Source organism: Leptonotus elevatus, chromosome 10 (genome assembly GCF_054856555.1).
Source record: "Leptonotus elevatus isolate MCC_2025b chromosome 10, RoL_Lele_1.0, whole genome shotgun sequence".
Lineage (NCBI taxonomy): Eukaryota > Metazoa > Chordata > Actinopteri > Syngnathiformes > Syngnathidae > Leptonotus > Leptonotus elevatus.
This window is the reverse complement of record NC_141248.1, coordinates 24,762,952-24,783,631: the sequence shown is the minus strand read 5'-3', so window position 1 is coordinate 24,783,631 and position 20,680 is coordinate 24,762,952. Positions and strand designations below refer to the sequence as shown.

Here is a 20,680-nt window from a genome sequence, read left to right as displayed (position 1 = left end):
TAATATTTGGCCTATTTTGTCATTAAAAATGTCAAATGGACTCACAAGAAGGCACGAAAATGTTGTGTTGGGCTCGACTCCACATCAGGTTTCAAAGTTGAAATGGGTCACGTTCCCATTTCAAGGCAACAGTTTGTCATAAAACAAGATTTGCTCACACCAGGCAAGAAAAAGAAGCTTGTGTCAGTCAAACACTTGTTCGGCAAAATCTATTTTCCTACTTTGCCTTTAAAGGTATCTTGGCATTCAAATTCGGAATGTTTGCTTCAAAAAGTCTCCTTCCCCATTTAAAGGCCATGAAAACAATACATTTACCCCGCAAAGGGGTCGTTTAAATTGTCACATTTTGTCATTAAAACAATAAATGTATTTATGTATCAAAATCCTTTTTTTTTGTGTACTTACAATACAGTTTTTTCACATTATTTATTTATTTATTTTTAAAATACTGGTGGTGTCTGTACTTGGTATCAGTATTGACAACTATTGAGCTGAGTTGAGTACTCATGCTGGTATCGGTGTGAGAAAAAGCGGTATCAGACATAACGATAAAATAAGATTAGTGCCTTAAAGCATTCACTCCAGAGTAAACGGCACAGTTAAAGCTTTCATTTTGACAGCACTAATAAAAATATTTTTTACTTACAATCAAGCACACGACTTTGCCTAAAGTCCGCTAGCTTAATGCTAATACATAATAGGGAGTCACCATAGACAGGCTAAAAAAATAGCATCGATGTAGCATTGCTATTAAGCTTTAAGCAATGAATATTTGATCACAAATGTCCGTAGGCAGGCAATATATCAATACTCGCAGGCCTATATTCTTTCTCCTCTGCATAGAACGACTTACGTTCCTGTGATTTAGCAAGCCACTTGGAATAGTTGTGAAATTCTTAGTTCATCTGCATCATGGAAGTATACTGACCCCCAGTGGCCAAATCGTACACACGAGAAGGAGTCGTAACAACTTGATTTGAATTCTTGATTTTCTGCACGGGTTTATTTTATCTTGAAATGCAATCTAAGTTCCAAAAGGCCAAATGTTTCCTCAAACACAAGAAATGCAATATTTTTTGCTTGAAGCATACGGACAAAAGTTATGTCGGGTTTTTGTTTTTTGTAATGCCACAACATAATTCATTGCTAATTATTTTTGCCGAAACCTAAACGACATCTTGCAAACTCCCAATTTGGGAACTGCTGAAGTTTTTGGAAAGATGCTGAATAATCTTGAGTGCAATAATCCCTGCAGGTGGGCCCATCCGTCTAATTCCGCCAAATTAAATGAGATCCGTCACACGTCCCCCTAATGGCCGCTGCAGATTGTGTGCAAAAATCTGCATTAATAATTCAGCGCCGCCTTGTATTATTCATGCCGGCGCCTTTTAGACGGGCCGGCGCGCACTTTTTACAGCGGAACTTTCTTTCTGCAGGGTCAGTTCACGATGCGTTCGGGGACTGTGGGATATGACAGTGACTTTGCTGAGTTCTGCTCATCTCAGGTGTCCTCTTCAAACGACAGCGACTGCGCAGTAATGTCACTTTGGGTCACAGAACCGGTACCAAACTAAATAAATACAAATAACAAATAAAAAACGCTCGGTAGCGCCCCCTCCCCCGGAATTCCAAGAGTACACCTGCAAAAAGTCTCAAGAAGCCATGCTAAAAGATTCGGGAAGTCGGCCATTTTGTTTTGAAGCAGCCTTTTTAGGATATTCTGGTCATTGGTGGGATTTCAAAAATTCAGAACCCATCATCTGTTTCAAGAAACAACATGAAATCGGTCGGCATGTCTATCATGAGTAACCCCACGAAAAAGTCTCAGGAAGCCATATTTGAAAAAGACACAGTGAGTCGGCCATTTTTTCTCTGATTTGAAATTCATTTAGCCTCATGAAATTTGGAGGACACGTCCATCATGAAAAAACCTACAAAAAAAAGATGTTTCAGTTTTAAATTCATCCCCGAATGTTGATCTTGTCAACAACAAAAAATTGGTACACGTCGATTATGAGTAAGCCATGAATGGACTAACAATGCCGCTGACTGGCCTGCGGTGGCCATCTTACGTTGCCGCTCGCTTAGCCCGGCTAACGTGAACACATCATTTCATTTGGTGAAATTTGGTGGACATTCATCTTGAATAGAACAACAAAAAAAGTCTTTTTAATCCATGCCTGCAAAGACACTGGAAGTCGGCCATTTTGGTATGAAGCGTATATTTTAGGCTCAATTACCGTAATTCACGTAATTCACCGGATTTTCCCGTTTTAAATTCAGCCCTAAAGCCACTTTGATGTCGCCATAAGAAAGAAAAGAAATAGGTACGCGTCTATAAAGGGTAGACCCGCAAAAAAAAGTGAAAATAGTGCACAAAAAGTCTGCCATGGAGGTTCGAAGCGACGCCTCAACAAGGACTGTGACGAGAAGTAATCAAGTCGACACCAAAATGAATTTCATATGTTTTGTGTGCATAATTGTCATCATCGTCATCAAGTCTTAAAAGTAAATCTATTTGTTGTTAAAAGCCAACCTTTCCATTCCTTTACGAGAATAAATGTGCTTCTCGCGGCGTTCTTTAATCAGCGCGGACGCGACAGACGGCGTCTCCTTGTTGGCCAAACAAACCTTCCCTGCTGTCAATAAGTGACATTTTTGCTTTTTTGCTCTTAACATTGATCGAAATTCCAACGTGAGCTTCGGCGGGAGTCTCGCATGAAGGTGAGCGACCGCCGCGATTAAACAGGAAGCATTAGCAGACTGTTAGCGCTCGCTCGCGTTTGCCGCCTCGCTCGGGCGCTTTTAATCCCGCCGCCTTTGTCGCCTCCATCTTTAAGACCGCGTCGTCCGCGTACCGCAAAAAAAAAAGAAGGAAAGTTTTTTAATAAGGCCCGAAACTTTGGAGGTTCCTAAAGCGGAGAATGAAGATCAAAACTGGGGCCAAAGACAAAAAGAGATCTGAAGCGCACGCGCACACACAAAAAAAGTCGTCCTTCAAAGAGTTTGCAGAGGAAGTGGAGTTTGAATGCGTAATGGCAGGCAGGTAAGGTAACTGGAAGGCCATTTGAGCGAGCGGCAGCCGTGCTCCTCTTAACTCGAGTGATTTGCAACTTCAGCTCATACGTCTGACTTTCAAATATGGCCGCAATCGGGCCACATCTCAAGGAGTTTGCCTTTCAAAGGACCCACAAAAAAGCTGCAGAATAAACAAAAATGGCAGACTTCCGGTGACTTTTCAACCATGGCTTCTTATTTATTTTTAGGTAAAATACTTTTTTTGAGATAAATGTGGTTCGCTTCAATTCACACATGTATGAGATCTGAGTGTTGTATTTGTAATTTTTTTTTTTTATCTGTCTTTTTCCTGTTTGTTTTGCCTGCGTGGGTGTACCTAATGTTGTGACCAATGAGTATCCAACTTTGAATAAAGACGTTTTCCTTCTCAACTCAAGTTCATCATTGGATTCGTTTGAACATCTTTCAAGATTGCCACAATGGCCAGTAAGGCGTGTACGTGCGTGCGTGTGTGCGTGCGTGCGCGCGTGCGTGGGTGGGTGTCATTTGTGGGGTGGGTGTTTTTCCCCCAGCATGTGCGCCATCATTAGCCTCCGTGTGCATCTTCCTCCCAGCGAGCACATACATTATGGATGCTCCTCATCCTCATTCTTCCTCCTCCTCAATATGACAATCGTCCTCGCGTTTCCTCGGCGAGCTCGCGTAGCATTCAAATGAAATGGAAAAAATGAAAAAGGTGAGACTCGGCTGCCATCAAGTGGCTCTCACAAATTGTGCGTCACTATGAAATGCAAGATGGACTTTTGAAGGCGTTTCTCCTTTCGGTTTCAGGGTGGGGGGGGGGGGGGGGGTCAATGGCGGATAATCATTTTCAGGTGGAATACAAAATTTTCAAGATAAAACTTTATTATGATGTTTAAGGTCCACATTTACCAAAATAAGTCATATTTTAATATCTGAATTTCAAAACACAACTGCATTGACTTTATATCAGACCTTTTACTCGTCAATTGGCTTTATTCTCGAAAGAAAACAATGGCCGAAAGAAAAGACTCTCTTTTTTTTTTTTTTTACTCTCGTATGACTTTGGTTTTACTTGAACGACTACCGATATTGTGATGTGATGATGTGCCTCAGTCAGTATTTGAGCTTGTACTTAAAGATGAGCGCTTCACTATGATGTCACAATTCGGCTCATTTACATAACCCCGCCCCTCCGACTGAAACAATGTTGGAAGGAAGGCTGCAATGAAGCAAGAGAGAGAGAGAGATTATAATATTGAAAACAAATCTGCAAATGGGGAACTGCAAATAGGCATGACTGTTGTTTGAAGTTGTGATATCACCTTTCACCACCAGATGGCACACATGTCTTAGTTGCACTTACACCATGTCTTAAACTGCCCTCTTCTACAACATGAGTAGGCCGAATATTTTTGGGTGGATTTGTAAAATATGCAGGACAAGCGTAGTACCTCAATAGCATTAACATTTGGAGTCAGATGATTTTTGGTGAAAAAGTGCACAAAATACATTCTTGCACTAAATGTTGGTTTACTGTTCAGCAGTTTTGTGCCGTACATTTTTATGCAAGAGAACCCTTTGTACTGAAGGAAAAAATTTAAGAGGATGTGGTTATGAGATGGTAATCTTTCTACCATACATTGCTAAAAAAAAAAAAAAAAAAAATGGAAGATGGCCTTTCAAAAAAATTACATATAAAATGGGCCAAAAATAATCTTGCAGCCTATTAAATGGCAATATTGATGCAAAAACAAATAGCAACAAATAAAACATGTTTCCAAAATCAATCAGCCCTAATCAGAAGAATGTTTTCAAATGTTGAACCCCAAAAAGTTTGGCTCATGTTGACGTCACCAACTTTGAAACTGGAGTGGAAAAAAACAAGCCACCAAATCCATTTTTGCTGCAAACGACAACAGCTGCAAACAGGAAATGAGCAGCTGTCTCCTGCTCGCAGGAATTAATTGACGATTTCTTCGCCCATGTATCATTGTTATCATCTTACAATTATGCGCAGAACGTCGCAGGCGCTTTTTGACCTCTGAACTTGAAGAGCCAGCGTACGTGGCTTCCCATCCGATTGCAGGCGACTTAGTTTAGTGTTGACTTGTTTTCTTATTTATTGCCGGCGCCTGGGCCGTAAACATAAATCACATAAATCACATAAATCACATAAATCACGGCGCCGGCTCATATAAATGTCAGCGTGGACGGGCGAGCTCATAAAGCTCTAATTTGATCGGCGTTCATGTGGGGACGCGGCGTGAATAAACGGCGGGCCTCCTCAATCATCCTTTTCTGCATCTTGCTGCCAAACACAAGACGCCCCAGACGCGCATCCGTCAGGCCCCTCGTAAGACACGCCCACTTGATCCTGATTGGCCGAATCCTCCCTGCCCTGCATTCATTGGTTTATCGCAAAAACACTTCCGAATGATGCAACTAGTGGCAGCACAAAATGTTTGTTTCGGTTTTTTTTACCTTCAAATTGTGCTCATTCATTCAAGGCCTGACTTCAACTCACGTTAAAAAGCAGTTTGGAGGTGAAAAAAGGAGAATGTGTTCACTGTATTCTTGTACTATTCATGATCCCTGAGGAGAACTTGGAAACTCAAAAAAAAATTAAGTAGCATTTGCATATTATATTTGGATAATAAAAAAATACATAAGTAATGAGCCCTGAAAGGAATAATTGTGGATAGAAAAATGATTCTCTATGATTGCTGCAACGAAATGGAAAAATTATACTAAATTGAGAAAAAAAATGTTACATTAAAATACAAATTTGTTTAAGAAAATAAAAAAAATAAATGACCAGTTAATTTAGGAAAGTAATAATGATCTCTGAAGGGAATCGAACAACAATAATTAATACCATTATATGGTTGAATAAGAAATTGATTAAATATTCAAATGTAATCATAATATTGATGGATAGATGGAATATTTGTTTGCTTTGGAGTCTGCCATGCTGACGCTTGAAAGAGCTTTGCTGCCATCTGGCGCTACAACAACGCCACCGCAACTGAGCCCAAAAGGATGCTCGTTGATATTTTCACTCAAATATTTGTTCTGTTTTTTATTCAAAACCTCAAAATGAGACATTTTTAATATTTGATTTGTTATCAGCATTTTTTAAATGTCAAAATGTGATGAAATGTCGTACTATAACAATCTGCCAGGTTTGTATGCTCGTCCAAACGTCGTTTGTTTTCACTGTGTTAAAGCCGCACATTTGCAATGCGTCTGTTGCATTGATTGGGAAAATATCAGAAATGCCCGACGTCGGAAATGGTGGAAACAATCTTAAGACAACAGGAAACGAAAATGATGAACAAAATAAAATGCATCTCAAATTGATAACGGTATTTTTCGTTTGTTTTCAAATTTGTAGCATACTGTATATGCTTAATATGACATATGGGTAAATGGCGGCACTTTAGTTTTGTAGTACTAGTTTTAGTTTGTATTTAAATGCAGAAGCAAATATTTAAATACGCAGCGACACTTAGTCACCGGAAGTGTTAACGCAGCGACACTCAGTAACCGGAAGTGTTGTTCCTTTTCCATTCGGATGTTAGCTTGACTGCATAACCTGAGTCTTGCTTGTTTTTGTTCTTTTCGCCACTCTGTGGTAAAAGTTCATCTCAGAGAGACGCCACGTCATCGTAAACATGCCCGTGAGTTTTCTTAACGTATTTCTATGGTAATTAATGACTTGTTGATTTGCGTTAGCATGCTGGCCTTAGCCACTTTGGTAAGCTAAGCTAGCAATCGGTTTGTTTACGTAACAACAATTGTTCAATGTTTTCCATGATCCGATGGTAATTGTGTCGCGTAGGCCTAATGTGCATTCATGTCGACACAAGTCTTGTGGGTTCGCACTGTCGGTGCTGCAAAAGTCGTTTGATTTCTGCGTGCACAAGATTGTGTTTGGGTCGTTGCAGAACTGCAGAACTGCAGGACCATTTACTTTTAGCGGAGGTCTTTCTTTTTAATGCCCTTTCAATTTCATTCACTGAGTTTGTCTTGTCTTGCTCCAACATCAACGATCGACTACTTTACGATGCTTTATCTGCCATACTTACTTTATACTCAGGCAAAATCAGGCCAAAAAAAAAAACCAACGTTTAAAATTGATTGCTGAATTAAGTGTCTACAACTCAAGTTTCTTTGAAGAAATATAATATTACTCCAATTTAGAGGTGAAACCATTTAACTGATACATATTTTGTTAAACGTAAAGTTGTCCAAATAATCTTTGAATTTCAGCCTCACGGCAGTAAATATTCTCTGGTGAGACTGATTGTCTTTTTGTGCACGCTGAGCAATAAGTTGAAAACAGATTCAAAGCACATCATTGCAACATCTGCCTTTATTTTTTAAAACAAGTATCTAACTAGTCAATGAATTGTAAAAAAATCTTGGGGGGGGGCAATACTTGAATCTATTAGACAAATATTCCAAATTTGCATGTGTCGTATGAATAACAATTGTGACTTGCAACAAAGACATTTTTATCCTTTTTGCTGCATTCAAAAATCACTTTTTATTGGGGGAACTACAACCAATCCGTACGAAAACGTGATTATTTGATGAAATAGTCAGATAATCAATTTGTACCAAATACTGAAATGTTGATTAACAGTAATTGGTGAGTTCAAGAGATTTTGCAGTAAACTTATAGTTCTTAAAAACTTCTGATAGTGACAACCTCATCTGGTATTTGAGGAGAATCGCTGACTTGTCAACGATGGAAACAAAAGTTCAAAGGAATGTTTTTAATTTTACGACCGGGCGGGCTTTCTCGTGCAACTTGACAGAAACACGAGTTTGCGGTGGTCATGACGTGCGAAGGATGTTCCGGTGCTGTCAACCGAATCCTCAGCAGGTTGGAAGGTGAGACTCGAACCCGGTCGCGATATTTAACATGTTCATTTTCAAAATGTAAAGGTCCGATTATCTTTCTGTAGGATTATCCTGAGGGTAATCGTTTCAGTTTCAGTCAGAAATGTAAATATTAGGGAAAGTCTACACACCCCTGGTTAAATGCCAAATGTTCAAATTGTACATGAAGTTAAAGTGGCTGAAATGTCATTTTAAATTCAACATTTTGATAAGTGCAGTTCACTTTAAAGTCAATTGCATTGGCATTCATCTTGAAACACTCTTTATTATATTTTATTTATTTAATTGTATTTATGTACAGTATAAACGGTGCAGAAATGGTCCAAATGCAGTTTTGTTTCATTTGTCCCTTATTGAAGCGCAGTCTTAATGTCCGGATTTGTGCTTGACAACGGTTGCGTTCCGTAGACATCAAGTTTGAAATCGACCTCCCCAATCAGCTGGTGTGGATCGAGTCGGACAAGGACGCCGACGTTCTGCTGGAGACGCTAAAGAAGTGCGGCAAAGAGGTCACCTACAAGGGCACCAAATAAAAACAGGTGACGTCGCCATCATTGATCGTTGATGACTGTCTTACTTTATATCTCTTGTTGCCTAATATGATGTTAACTTTTGTTTGCTTCAATTGCTCCCCCCCCCCCCTTATTATTGTTTTGGCTTCACAATTTTTATTTTCATTGTCTTTTATTATTATTTTTTATTTTATGCATGTTTGAAATAAAAATTCAAAAAAGGGAAACCTTCAAACAACTGCGGAGCAGCAGCACAAAGAAAAGATTGTGATTTTTCTATATTTTAATTGAATGCAAAAATGCCTGCGAAGGGCTAACAGAAATGAGCATTGATGCTAACGAAATCTGTCTTTTGCTTTTGCTGCATGTCTTCCGGTCAAGCTCAATGTTGCCTGGCATGTTGTGGCGCAAAGTGGTATTGCACTGAGGGAGCGCAACTTGAAATTCGGTCTACTGTAAAAACAAACCCAAAAAATGGCATCAAATCTTCAAACATCACAAAATATTTGCTATTGTGTAAAACCGCAAACTGTCCTCCAAAAAATGCACATCCGGTGTTCTGTTGACATGCGTGCCGCTAACTGCGTGTTTTTCCGCTGCGTGTGGTTTGTTTCTCAAGGACGAGGACTTTTTGCAGTGCCCAATGAAGGAAGCATCTTCTATCACGGACGTCATGCCAGCGACTCCAAGTTATTTGATTTAAATCAATCAATCACTTCCTGTTTACACCTTCAAGCATTCCCCGCCAAGTCATCAAAGAGACACCGTTACATACTGATTTTTTTGATTTTTTTTTTTTACATTCAGATTTCTCTCTTTGACGCCACAATGAACATCTAACACTAATTAAAAAAAAACGTGCAAAAAACACATTGACGCAGTGTTGTAGCAAGAAAACAAAATGAATTTTGCGTGCGACTTGTGGATTGTACGTTGTCAATAAAGTTACACAATTCAATGTTCATTTTCATTATTTTCAAAAAGTACCAAATTGAGACGTTTTGCTAAATTTAAGATTGATTCAAACAAGATGACATTTTCCAGCTTTTTTTTTTTCTTTCTTTCAAAATATGACAAATGCACAGAACTTTTCGATTTCCTCTGCAATATCTGTAACCTCGTTGGCGCAATCAAAGCATTCTTTCTACCTGCAGCCCGGCATGCACGCGACACTTCAGCAAGTGGGTCCTGCTGAGTGTTGCGTTCCGTTAGCTCAGGCTAGAAATCAATCAGACACTATCAACTATCTAAAATGTTGGATTTTTGTTTTTTTTCCAAAGTTCAAATCCACGTCTTCTCCTGTTGCTATTGAGTCAATTACGAATGTTTGCCTTCCATCAAAAGATATTTTTCTTTTATTTCAGCCAAGTTAACATGGAATTTATATTTCTGTTAGCAAAATATAAATCAGTATGAACATTTTTTGTTGTTGGATTCATTTAGGTTTGTTTGTTTTTTTAAAAGAACATTCTGACATTCTGTGTGAAGGACTCAGGCCGTGATTGTCAAAATGTGCTGCTCCCTCTAGTGGTCGACTGAAGGAAAGTTTACTAACCGGAAGTGAAGGTGGCTTCGAGCAGGACTCAAGTCAAAAACAAGAATAGGCCGGCTTCGAGCACAGCCCGAACTCCAAAAGAAGTAAAAATGATAATCAAGGGTTTGCTCGAGCGCACGCATTCGCACGCGCACCGTGCACGCGCTTGACACAGAGGCTACAGTTACACTTTAGGCCAGAGGGTGGCAGTCGAGAGTACACGAATTGTGACAAAACTCCACAATGCAGAAAATAATGCTTTATTTGCATGATGAGGTCGGTCCTGCCATAATTGAAAATACTGAAATATTCAAAACAAAATGTTCAAATTTCAATCGGACTAAAAATGAGTTTCAATCCATTTTAAGCAGCAATGATATATTGGGATGTATAGTTCTTAATGATCTGTCATTGTTTTCTTTGGGAAATGTTATTTATCAAAAATAGGCTACTTGTGGTGGTTGATGTCGACGTTTGTTATGACTTGAGAGTTGAGTACTTTATTGTTAGGCTGGAAAAAAAAGTGCTATTGATCATCTCCATGCTGTAAATGGAAGCGACGTCTCTGCCTGCCCTCCCTCCTTTCTCTCGTTCTGTCTCTTTCTCTTCTCCTCCCTCCATTCTCTCGTTCTGTCTCTTTCTCTTCTCCTTCCCTCCCCGTTTGTTTGTCGTCGCTTGTTTCTTCCCTTCCTGCCTCGTGGTCCTCCTGGGCGCTCTCCTCCTCTTCCTCCTCTTCCTCCTCTTCCTCCTGCGCACTCTTTTGCTGCCGCTGCTGTCCGTCCTTCCCGTGAAGCGTCCGTCGTGTGTTTTTCTGCCTTTTTTTGCAGCCACGCCGACGAGGAGGATGCGGACGCAAAGGATGCAAAGGAGGCTGAAGTAAGAAGTGGGAGGAGGTGTTCGCCTGACCTTGTTGTTTTCTTTTGTTTTTGTTTTTTTTTACCCCCTCTAATGCTGTCTGAGGCAATGCGAGCTCCAATTGAACAAGCCACGCCTTTTTCTTCTTTTTGGACGTTTGAAGGACGTCGACCTGCTGAGTGACTTCTTGGGACAAACGCGCAGTGCGGTGACCGCCTCTGCTGCCGGCATGTTGACGTGATTTCATCGGCGACGCAGGGTGGGCCTGCTACTCCCCCCTCCCGACTCCACCCCCCCCCGCCCCCCCCTCATGGACGTTCAACCCCGCTATCTCACCCCAGTCCAACTTCAGCTGCCACTTTTCCCAGGAAGAGCCGATAAAGCGCCAATAAACCGTTGAGCATCCAGTTGCTCCCCAGCACGCCTGCCGGTGGGTCATGGCGGCGAGCGTGGGCCGGGACACCAAATGGCTGACCCTGGAAGTGTGCCGCGAGTTCCAGAGGGGCACCTGCTCGCGCTCGGACGCCGACTGCAAGTTTGCGCACCCGTCGCGCAGCTGCCACGTAGACAACGGCAGAGTGGTCGCCTGCTTCGACTCGCTCAAGGTAAGCGAAACTGCAAATCTTTTTCTTTTTTCTTTTTTAGCTGCCTCACCTCGGAAGCTCGTCAAGTTGATGACACAAATATGCACATTTTTACGTACATTTTTGTGTCTTTAAACCCTTACAGATAGGCCGCCCAAAAAAAGTGGTTTGAATAATTAACTCATTTACTCGCAGCCATTTTCACTGAAGGAACCCCCTTCGCTCCCAGCTGGATTTTGACTGGTTTTGCAAGGCCCACAGAATATTGTGTTCTATTGCTATAAAAAAAAAAAACATGGAACCTACCAAAAGTAAGATTAGAGTATCATCTTTCATCAGGAAAAAAAAAAGTATCTGTTTCTGTTTTGCAATAATTAGCATTAGAAAAATTTCATCGATATTCACATTACTGGTGAAAAACACTGTCAAAAAGAGCTTGTTGCAACATGGCCCTGGCTGATCTCTTATACTCTGCTGCCACCTGCTCGCTGTTTTTTTGTAATAACTACCGTTGCTTTAAGCCACCTCTTCATGTTAGAAACTGCATCAAATGTTCTTGCATTAAAACGCTTCTTTTTTTTTTACACGTTTTTGGGAGGGAAGGGCAAAGTTTAAAAAAAACGTTTTTACGAATTTTTGGGTTTGAATGAGTTAAGAACCTGAAACGCAAACGAAAACCAATTTGGTGCCAAGGAACCATTGTTGACAATGACTTTCATTTAGGCAAAAGTAGTGCTTTGCCGCCCTCTTGTGGCATCTCGGTGCAAGACAAACAATGTCGATATGAGTTGAGGACTGTCATTTTTGACAGAAATAGTAATTTGCCGCCATCTTGTGGCATTTTTGCGCTAAGGAACTATGTTCATATGAGTTGAGTGGCTTCATTTCGATAAACTGTGCCACAATCTTGGTACTCGGAAACCAATGAGGAGTTCGATTTTCCCAAGTGACGTTGGGGCGCTCGTAAGTTAAGTTTGCTCGTTCGTCGACTCGCTTAGTGCTGACATATAATGTGAAATGTCGTAGATGGGTTGACGGAAATTTGCATGAATGTTATGGTCATTAATTATTTGGAGAGAAAAAAAACGGCGACAAACTTTTGTAGCATCAACACAAACAACAACAAACAGCGTTTGACGTTCGGTCAGCCGCCGCAAAGCGGAAAGTGCGATTGAAACGAGTGCTTTCGTGTAGCGGCTGCGGCCCGTCGCTGCCGCCGTCTCCTTGCTTATTGAGTTGGAATGTTTTATTGGTCCATTTTTCTGCGTTATGTCCTCCAGAGCAGCAGGGAGATGGGGGGGGGGGGGGAGGTTGGGGGGGGTGGCTAGTGAGAGGCCTAGCAACAGCACAGGAGAGCAACAGTCTGCCTCGGCATTGCTGCTGGCGTGGAGGGCGGGGCAACAATAACCCCCGTTGCTTTCAGCGACCTCTTCAGGCCAGAAACTGCATCAAAGCCTTCTGTATGGATGGATGGATGTCACACTGCCCCCACGTGGCCATAGGGAGCAGCGCAATTGAAGACAAAAATATGACAAACTGTTTAATTTCTTTACATTCTGTTTCATTATGTAATTGCTGTAATTTAAGCAAATTTGAGGGTTGTCTCAAAACACAATTGAGTTGATTTTCCAAGGGAAATAAAAAATATTGTGTAGGGTCGAGTAATTTGCTCAATTGAATGTTGGCAACTTAAAGGTAGTTGCGTCAATCTAGCGGCCGGATTTCATGCCACTGCGGCGGCATTTTGTACCGCGACTTTCCAATGTGTTGCGCATATTGAACTTAAGATGGCCGATGAGATTTGACCATCTGTTTCTCTCCAACTTTATCTCGTCAGTGTTGTTTGCTCAACTTGCTGTTTGCCAGCAGGGAAAATCCACAAACTGCGGCAAATATTTTGCTGGCTTCAAAAATAACAGTTACGTTTGAGTCAACAATCTTTGTAGTAAAATGACATTTCTCGAGTTCCGAATTTTCTGCCGCACAGTTCTTAACTTCGGCGTTTGACTCTCAGCTCTGCTGTTCTTTCGCTTTTCAAAATGTTAGCTTTATTGAAGTCAAAATTGTTTGCAAAGTCTTATGGGATTCATAATTGTGAGTCGGATATTATTTATATGGCGAGGTTTGAAAGTCAGCTGAGATTGACTTCAGCATTAATGGAACTTCTTCTTTTTTTTTTTTTTGTGCTCCGCTCAGACAAAACGATGCCAATTGCACACGCGACGTGTCGGATTTTAATTATCCTGCACGAGCTCCTCGGAGACCTCATTCGTGCTTCATTTCAGCACAACGTACAAAAATGGCGCCTTGTGTTTTAAGACCAATTTCCTCTCGGCAAACAAATGGAAAGAAAAATGCGAGTTTTGTCATTATTAGCTGTAGCGCTGAGTCGCGTATTTATTTTCTATTGCTCGTCACTGTGGTGTGTGCGTGAAAGTGGCAGTTTGTATAATTACATCCATGCTCATTTCTGTTAGCCGTCAATGTCATCAAATGTTAGCATTAAGCTAGCATTGAACAAAATACAATTGTTTAGTTCAACTTTCGTGTATTTAATTTCCTTGTGTTTAATGGCTGAGTTTTGCGTTTGGAGCAGCTGCAGCGTTGTCACCTGTTGTTGTTGTTGTTGTTGTTGTTGTTGTTGTTTCCTTCCCAGGGCCGCTGCGTGCGAGAGAACTGCAAATACCTGCACCCTCCGCCGCACCTCAAGACTCAGCTGGAGATTAACGGCAGGAACAACCTGATCCAGCAGAAGGCCGCCGCCGCCATGTTGGCTCAACAGATGCACTTCATGCTGCCCGGAGCGCCGCTGCAGCCCATCGTGAGTCCGCCGATCACATGCGGGACATTCGCAATTCCTAAACTTCGACCGCACGCGTTCTTTCTGAACTCCGTAGACAACCTTCCCCGTGACGCCGTCCCTGACGAGCAGTCCCAATATGGCGTTCGGTCCCTACCTAAGCCACATGGGCCCGGGTTTGAGCTTGATGCCCGACCTGCTGCCCGGTTCTCCCCTGCTGGTCCCCGGCGGTCCTTCCAGCCTGGCGGCCACGGGCAACGGCGCGGCCGCGCTCAAGCACGTGCGCGCCGACAAGCTGGAGGTACCACGTGTACGCGTTTTGTCTTTTTTTTTTTTTGCGCGCACTCTGAAAGGTCCCCCCCCCCGCAGGTTTGTCGCGAGTTCCAGCGTGGGAACTGCACGCGCGGGGAGAGCGAGTGTCGCTACGCGCACCCCCTGGAGGCCGGCATGGTGGACTGCAACGAGAACTGCGTGATCGTTTGCATGGATTACGTGAAGGGACGCTGCGGCCGGGACAAGTGCAAGTACTTCCACCCTCCGACTCACCTGCAGGCCAGGATCAAGACTTCCGCCGCCTTGGTGAGTCACACTTAACTATACAACTTTATATAAATACGTACATCCTGATGAGAGCTGATGATTTGTATCCGATCTGCCTGTCTCGCTCCTATCTTGACCACGAGTGGGATGAGGTCACTTCAGCTTGTATTTTAGACTGCAGCGTCCTCTGGTGGCCATCGTTAGACATTTCTGTAAATCAAAACTCGACAGTACTTCCGAGGCCTTCCAGTCCTTACGCCATTTTGTACATCAATTGGAATGTGTCGTAATCTATCAATGATGTGTGCAAAAATAGTAGTAAAGTCATAATTATAGTAAATATTATGTGGAAAAAAAATTCTAGCCCATAAAAATGAAACAAATGGAAAATAGTCCAACCTTATATTTCGGTCTCAAGAGTAGCGTCACATTAACCAAGGTTTTTTTTTCTCTCTCTCTCTCTCTCTTTTTTTTTTTTTTTTTTTTAACTGGACAATTCATTTTCAATCCTCTGCAAAAGTTGGTCTCATTTGAGTTCGTAACTCACTCAAATCCATGCGAAAGTCATTTCATTATGAGTAGATAACTAATATTAGACGCACAGCATTCAAGCGAGTTGAACTGACACCGACAGCAAAAAAGAAGTAAACGTTGTTCAATGAAACACCCAAAAAGTGAATTGCTCTTTGGAAGTGGGGCGACCTCACAAAATGTTTCATGCCCAGCGCGGGTCGGTGCGCTTGCCTTCCAGGGCGTTCCGGCAGGAGGCGTGCAGTCGCTACCAAAGAGGCCCATGTCGGACAAGAGCAACGACCCCAACGCGTTGCGCTACCAGCAGGTTCTGGCCAGCATGCAGCTGCAGCTGCAGCAGCCCGCCGCCTTCATCCCCGCCGGTGAGTGAGCGCTCAGCAGCCGCCGGACCTTTTCCCACCTCACATTCCACAACCAAATGTGCCGCGTGTACCTCCAAGTGGCAAAAGAATCAAAAAATGGACTATTTTCCAGAAAAAAAATTCTAAGATAAAGTCATAATAGTACAAAATGGAATAAGAGAATAAAGTGAATTTTCTCCTTTTGGTACTATTCACCTTTTATTTTAGAAAAACAATTTAATTTATTTTAAAATTTATATTAAAAAAAAAAACTAATTAGAATAGGAATTCAAAAGTTGCCTATTTTGAAGAAAAAGTCTTATTGTAACAAATTAAATGTTGTTCTGTTTTTAAAGGCTGTAAAGTTATTAGTCCCATTTTTTTCCCATGGAAAATAGTATTTTCTTGGAAATAAAAGTCCTTATTTTACAAGCCTGAGTCTTTTGAGACTTGTTACGGTGACATTAAAATCCAACTTTTATAAGGAATTAAAGTTAGATTTTAGCAAGTGAATTTCAAATATACAACTTTATTTTCATTTTTTTTTCATCTAATTTATTAGCCGCCCCCAAAATAGACTAATTGGGTCCTCAGTTTGAAAAAAAAACAAATTCTATAATTTAGGGGGGGGGGGGTGTCAGTAATGTAACAATCATTTCAGATTTTTAATCGAATTAATGTTGTACCTGTTAACAAGAGAAACAAATACAACAGAATTTATTTGCCAATAGCAAAATCTGATTTTGTTCGAATAAAAGAAGAGAAAAATCATCGATTCATTGTGACGTCGCTATGCAGATTGGGGGATTGGCATGGCAACACATTGAGGCTGAAATCTGATTGGACACAAAAAAACGTTCCCTCCGCATACTCGTACTGAAAGCATCTGAGACAAACGCTGCGAAAGTTAGTGAATTTAGTTTGTAAAGTGCAATATCGGCTTGTGGTTTATCGATCATTTGCTTCGGTCACGTCCGTGTTCGTTTTCAATACAATTGTCAGATATTGCCGTCTGATCGCGTCGTATGACGCTAAAAACGTTTGTCTGATTTCGTTGGCATGTTGGGGCGACACGCGTCCAAATTCATCCCGCCCGCGTGGCTTGACTTGTTGCCATGGTAACCATCTCACTCCTGTGCCCCCTCCCCTCCCTCATCCTCGTCCTCTTGTCTGCCGGAATGAAAGTTGCCATGATGCACGGCGCCCCCGTCTCCTTCGCCGCCGCCGCCGCCGTTTCGTCGGCCTCCAGCGCAGTCGCCGATCTTCCTTTCGCCGAATCCGATCAGGTTTGCTCTCCTCTCGTCTTTTCATTCCGCTCTCTCGTATGGAAAGCCGTTTGTTACGTTTCCGTCATACGTGATCTTGATATTTATTTCTGTATTACTTTATGGCCATTCAGAAAAGGAAACGGTACATTTGTGAATTGTAGTTTACGTTACTTTATTATACAATACATATTTAGTTTTTTATTCTTACACTCGATAAATACTCCTTATAGAACTCCACAAAAAAAAAAACTAAAATAATACTAAAACTAATAAAAACTATACTAAAACTAAGCATTAAAAAACAAATCTGAAATGTCCGCTCTGGTGTCACATGATCACATGAGCGCTCGTGCTAACATGTCCGAGCTTCTCTCCTTGCCAGGCTTCGTCCTCGTCGGAACATTTTTCAGACTTTAGATCAAACAGCTGAAAACGTGTTCATCTTGGCAATGCCGAGTTTTTCCGCAACCCGCAGTAATGTGCGGTAGGCCGAACCTCCGACCACGAACAGATGAACACAAATCAATGACTGTAATGCATGGATGGCCTCGGGTGGCGCTTTTGTTCTTCTCCTTCTGTTCTTAAAAGCTCCAACTGAGTCCAAACCATGACAAGCGCGTCCACTCTTCTCGCGTGTCTCCCGCTAGAACCTTGTGAGCTTGTGAGTCCCGATCCGGCGGAGTTGCGGTGCGTCCCCGCGGATGTAGAGGAGACACGCCTGTGTCCCGTCCCCAAACTGCTGACGGCGGCTCCCGTGGCCCTCCATTCAGCAAGCCTTTCTCCCAACGCCATTTAAGGTAAAAAAAAAAAAAGACAAACGTGTGCCTCAACAACTTTGGAGGCTGCGGCCAAGAGACGCCGCCACCTTCTTTCGTCAGCCATAAAAACCCACACCTTCATTGTTAGCATGTTCTAACACGCTAACAATGGCGTTAGCCCACTGTCGTTCTCGCGCGCGCACACAGAAGACGCAAGCCCCCTTTATGGGTTGGACTCCGAAGGTAGCAGGACGTCCTTGAGACTGTTGACACGCAACGGCACAGATGGAGACCAATCGAATGACAAACGTGTTTTGCAGATGGCCTGTCGTGTAAATTTGTGACATTTGCGCACTTGACTCGTTTGGAATTCTTGTTTGAGCTGCAGAGGAGAATTGACACCAACACAAACGTTCAGAAAACATACCCGAACTGTCATATATTAAAAAAATAATAATAATAATTTGAATGGTGCAAATTCATCAAATAATAAAATTAATCACAAATAAAAAAAATTAAAAATGTATCATATGAGAGTGAAACCTCTGCTGTATAAAAATCTTCGCCAAAACAATGCAATCATATCACTGGATCGCAAAATTGTCCTGATAGAAATTGTCATTTGTGTCGTCGTCACGTTGAAGGCGCGCAAATGATTTGTGGAACTTTTTGGAGGATGCGAATGTCGAAACGTTACTTGAAACTTTGCCTGGACCACTTTGATCGGATCGGCTCCATTTGCGTGATTCCGATGGGAAAGGCGCATTTCAAGTGTCGACTGTACAGTAAAAAAAACGGAAGTGTTTCCTTATATGTCTCTCTACAAACATATCCTAATATATACGCAAAAGTGGACTTGAATGGTCGGAAGACGGGCGACATTTTTTGGTGTGCGATGACGATTGTTTCTTGATTGTGGATAGAAAAAAAAAAACCCGAAGCTTGGTTTTGGTCTCAATACACAAAAAGTCACTTTATGATGCTGACGTTAAAAGGAATGCAAAGGTTTCAATCGGGCCAAAGTCGGGCCACTCTTATATGCAAGGAGCTGCATCGTTGGAATGTGCGTTTTTAAAAGCCATGTCCGTGTTCTGTCTGGAAGCTCCAATGTTGCTCAAATCCCATTTTTAATGGCTCTCGAAACTTGAAAACGGTCCGATTGCTTTGCGCTTGTCCCAAGTCGACAAACGTTGACGAGGGGACTCGTTTTCAGGTTGGCGGACATTTTTGCTCCCAATTCTGACGTGCCTCTTTTCGAATTCCTTCACTGGCACTTTGAGATGAAATTGTTGACGTGTCTGTGGCAGCTTCGCCGTCTCATTTGGTGTGGCGGAGATGAGCAACTGTGTGAAGCGTGTTTTTTGCTGTGGCGGTTTTGTGAACGTATCCAATGCTCAGACGGAAATAGTGGCCCGCTAAAAGGCGGCGACGATTCGTTCGTCATCAGGAAATCATTTGGATGACGTTTTGTGAGTCTTCGTGCCGCACTGAAAAAGGCGCATACGTGACTTCTTAATCTTGAGAATAAACAAAGTCCCATTTTTGTCCCCTCAAAAATCTCAAATATGGCTTCATTCTCGTAATGTTTTCATTTTCTTCTCTAAAATACAAAAAAAAAATGGAGACAACTTTATTTCATAGATATTACAGCTTTTATCCAAAAACTACTTTTTTTGTGATAAAAATACAGTTCTACGTCTCAATCTGTTTTTCAGTGTAGTCCGAATACTCGTACCTTGTCAATTGTAACCGTATCATGTAAAAATGATTTATAGCAACATGAAACGTGTATGAAATCAAATATTTGAAAGTTGTACACAATGATGGTTTCTTTGCTGACAACATGGCTGCCTTTCTAATATCCAATTTATGAACTGACTGAGACGAATGAATAATAACTTACTCAAACAAAAAGGGAATGTTGAAATGATTTTATTATTATTATTGATGATATCCAAAGGTGTCCTCTGAGGAGATCGGGTGATGTTTATTTTAGTCCATCGTGTTGTTTTATTTTGGGAATTCTGTACATGCTATGTTTGAATTCAAAACTATGGAAGCAAAGTTGTGCCATCCGAATTCGAATTTGGATTTCTCACACGGAATTTCTTTTTTTAGCATCACAAAATCTCGTGTGTAAAATTAGTTTTCGAACTTCCTAATGAGTGTCAGGAATTCTGAATTTAGTAGAAAAAAATAAAATGAAGCATCCTTTTTTTAAACTGATTTACACTCATTTTTTTCTTTTTTACTGAATTTTTTGATGCTAAAAGAATTCGGTGTCAAATATTTAGTTGCAAAATGTAACAATAAGTTCCAAATGAATGATCAAAAATTCAAAGTTCTAAACTTAATTTTGGATGAAAATCTGTGTTAAAAATTCAAATTCCAACTGATGGCGTGTATTGGTCCACCTATCAGGGAGGTAAAGCGGCTTTTGGACTGAATTATTTCTGTTGTTTTGGTTTAAAAAAGTAATATATATTTTTAAACTTGACAGGCGACAGGCAAGTCTCCTTATTTCTTTTTCTTTTTCTTTTTTGATTTCCGGTTTTACCGGCTGATGTCCATTTCTCTACAAACGTGTGACCTTCACCTTGTTTGCACTTATGTACATATTATAGAACTTTGTCTAAATGCACCCCCACAAAATGTATATTTTGAATAAATCTAGACAAGAGTTGCAGAATGTCCAACCACTGGATTGTGAATGATGTCTATTATTTGATTACAGGAAGCTGCTTCGTGTCTTTTTCTTTTGTGTTTTTGTCATTTTTATTTAAAGAGGCCATTTTATTGGAGTACGGTCCTACATTGACTTCAAATAATCATGAGGAACTGAAAGACTCCACTTCTGTCCTTCTCTCGTGTCTGACTGACTAACGATGTACGTCAGAAGGCGTTGTAGCCTGTCACTAAGCTATGCTAGCGCAGTAGCAAAGTCATCATTACAGGGGACATAAATACAAAACAATCCAATAAAAAATATTAAATACGATGACGTTAA

General features: G+C 41.3%; 2 protein-coding genes across 4 annotated transcripts; both read left to right on the top strand.

Annotated features, from left to right (window-relative positions):
• The first annotated feature begins 6,576 nt into the window (after positions 1–6,576).
• On the top strand, positions 6,577–9,420 carry atox1 (antioxidant 1 copper chaperone). Its single transcript, XM_086086963.1, has 4 exons — positions 6,577–6,722; positions 7,866–7,941; positions 8,359–8,489; positions 9,082–9,420. The coding sequence occupies exons 1-3, from the start codon at positions 6,717–6,719 to the stop codon at positions 8,481–8,483; spliced, it is 207 nt and encodes a 68-aa protein (XP_085943089.1). The 5' UTR covers positions 6,577–6,716; the 3' UTR covers positions 8,484–8,489; positions 9,082–9,420.
• A 149-nt stretch (positions 9,421–9,569) lies between these two features.
• On the top strand, positions 9,570–20,680 carry mbnl3 (muscleblind-like splicing regulator 3). Of its 3 annotated transcripts, none has more exons than XM_086086962.1 (7): positions 9,570–11,456; positions 14,092–14,256; positions 14,333–14,536; positions 14,605–14,814; positions 15,527–15,668; positions 16,833–16,933; positions 17,563–17,729. In XM_086086962.1, exons 1-7 carry the CDS (start codon positions 11,289–11,291, stop codon positions 17,578–17,580), a joined length of 1,008 nt encoding a protein of 335 aa, XP_085943088.1. In that variant the 5' UTR covers positions 9,570–11,288; the 3' UTR covers positions 17,581–17,729. The 3 variants fall into 3 exon arrangements, with proteins under 3 accessions (XP_085943088.1, XP_085943086.1, XP_085943087.1); XM_086086960.1 differs by having other exon boundaries at positions 9,570–11,110; positions 11,220–11,456; positions 16,833–17,714; XM_086086961.1 differs by lacking the exon at positions 16,833–16,933 and having other exon boundaries at positions 11,237–11,456; positions 17,563–20,680.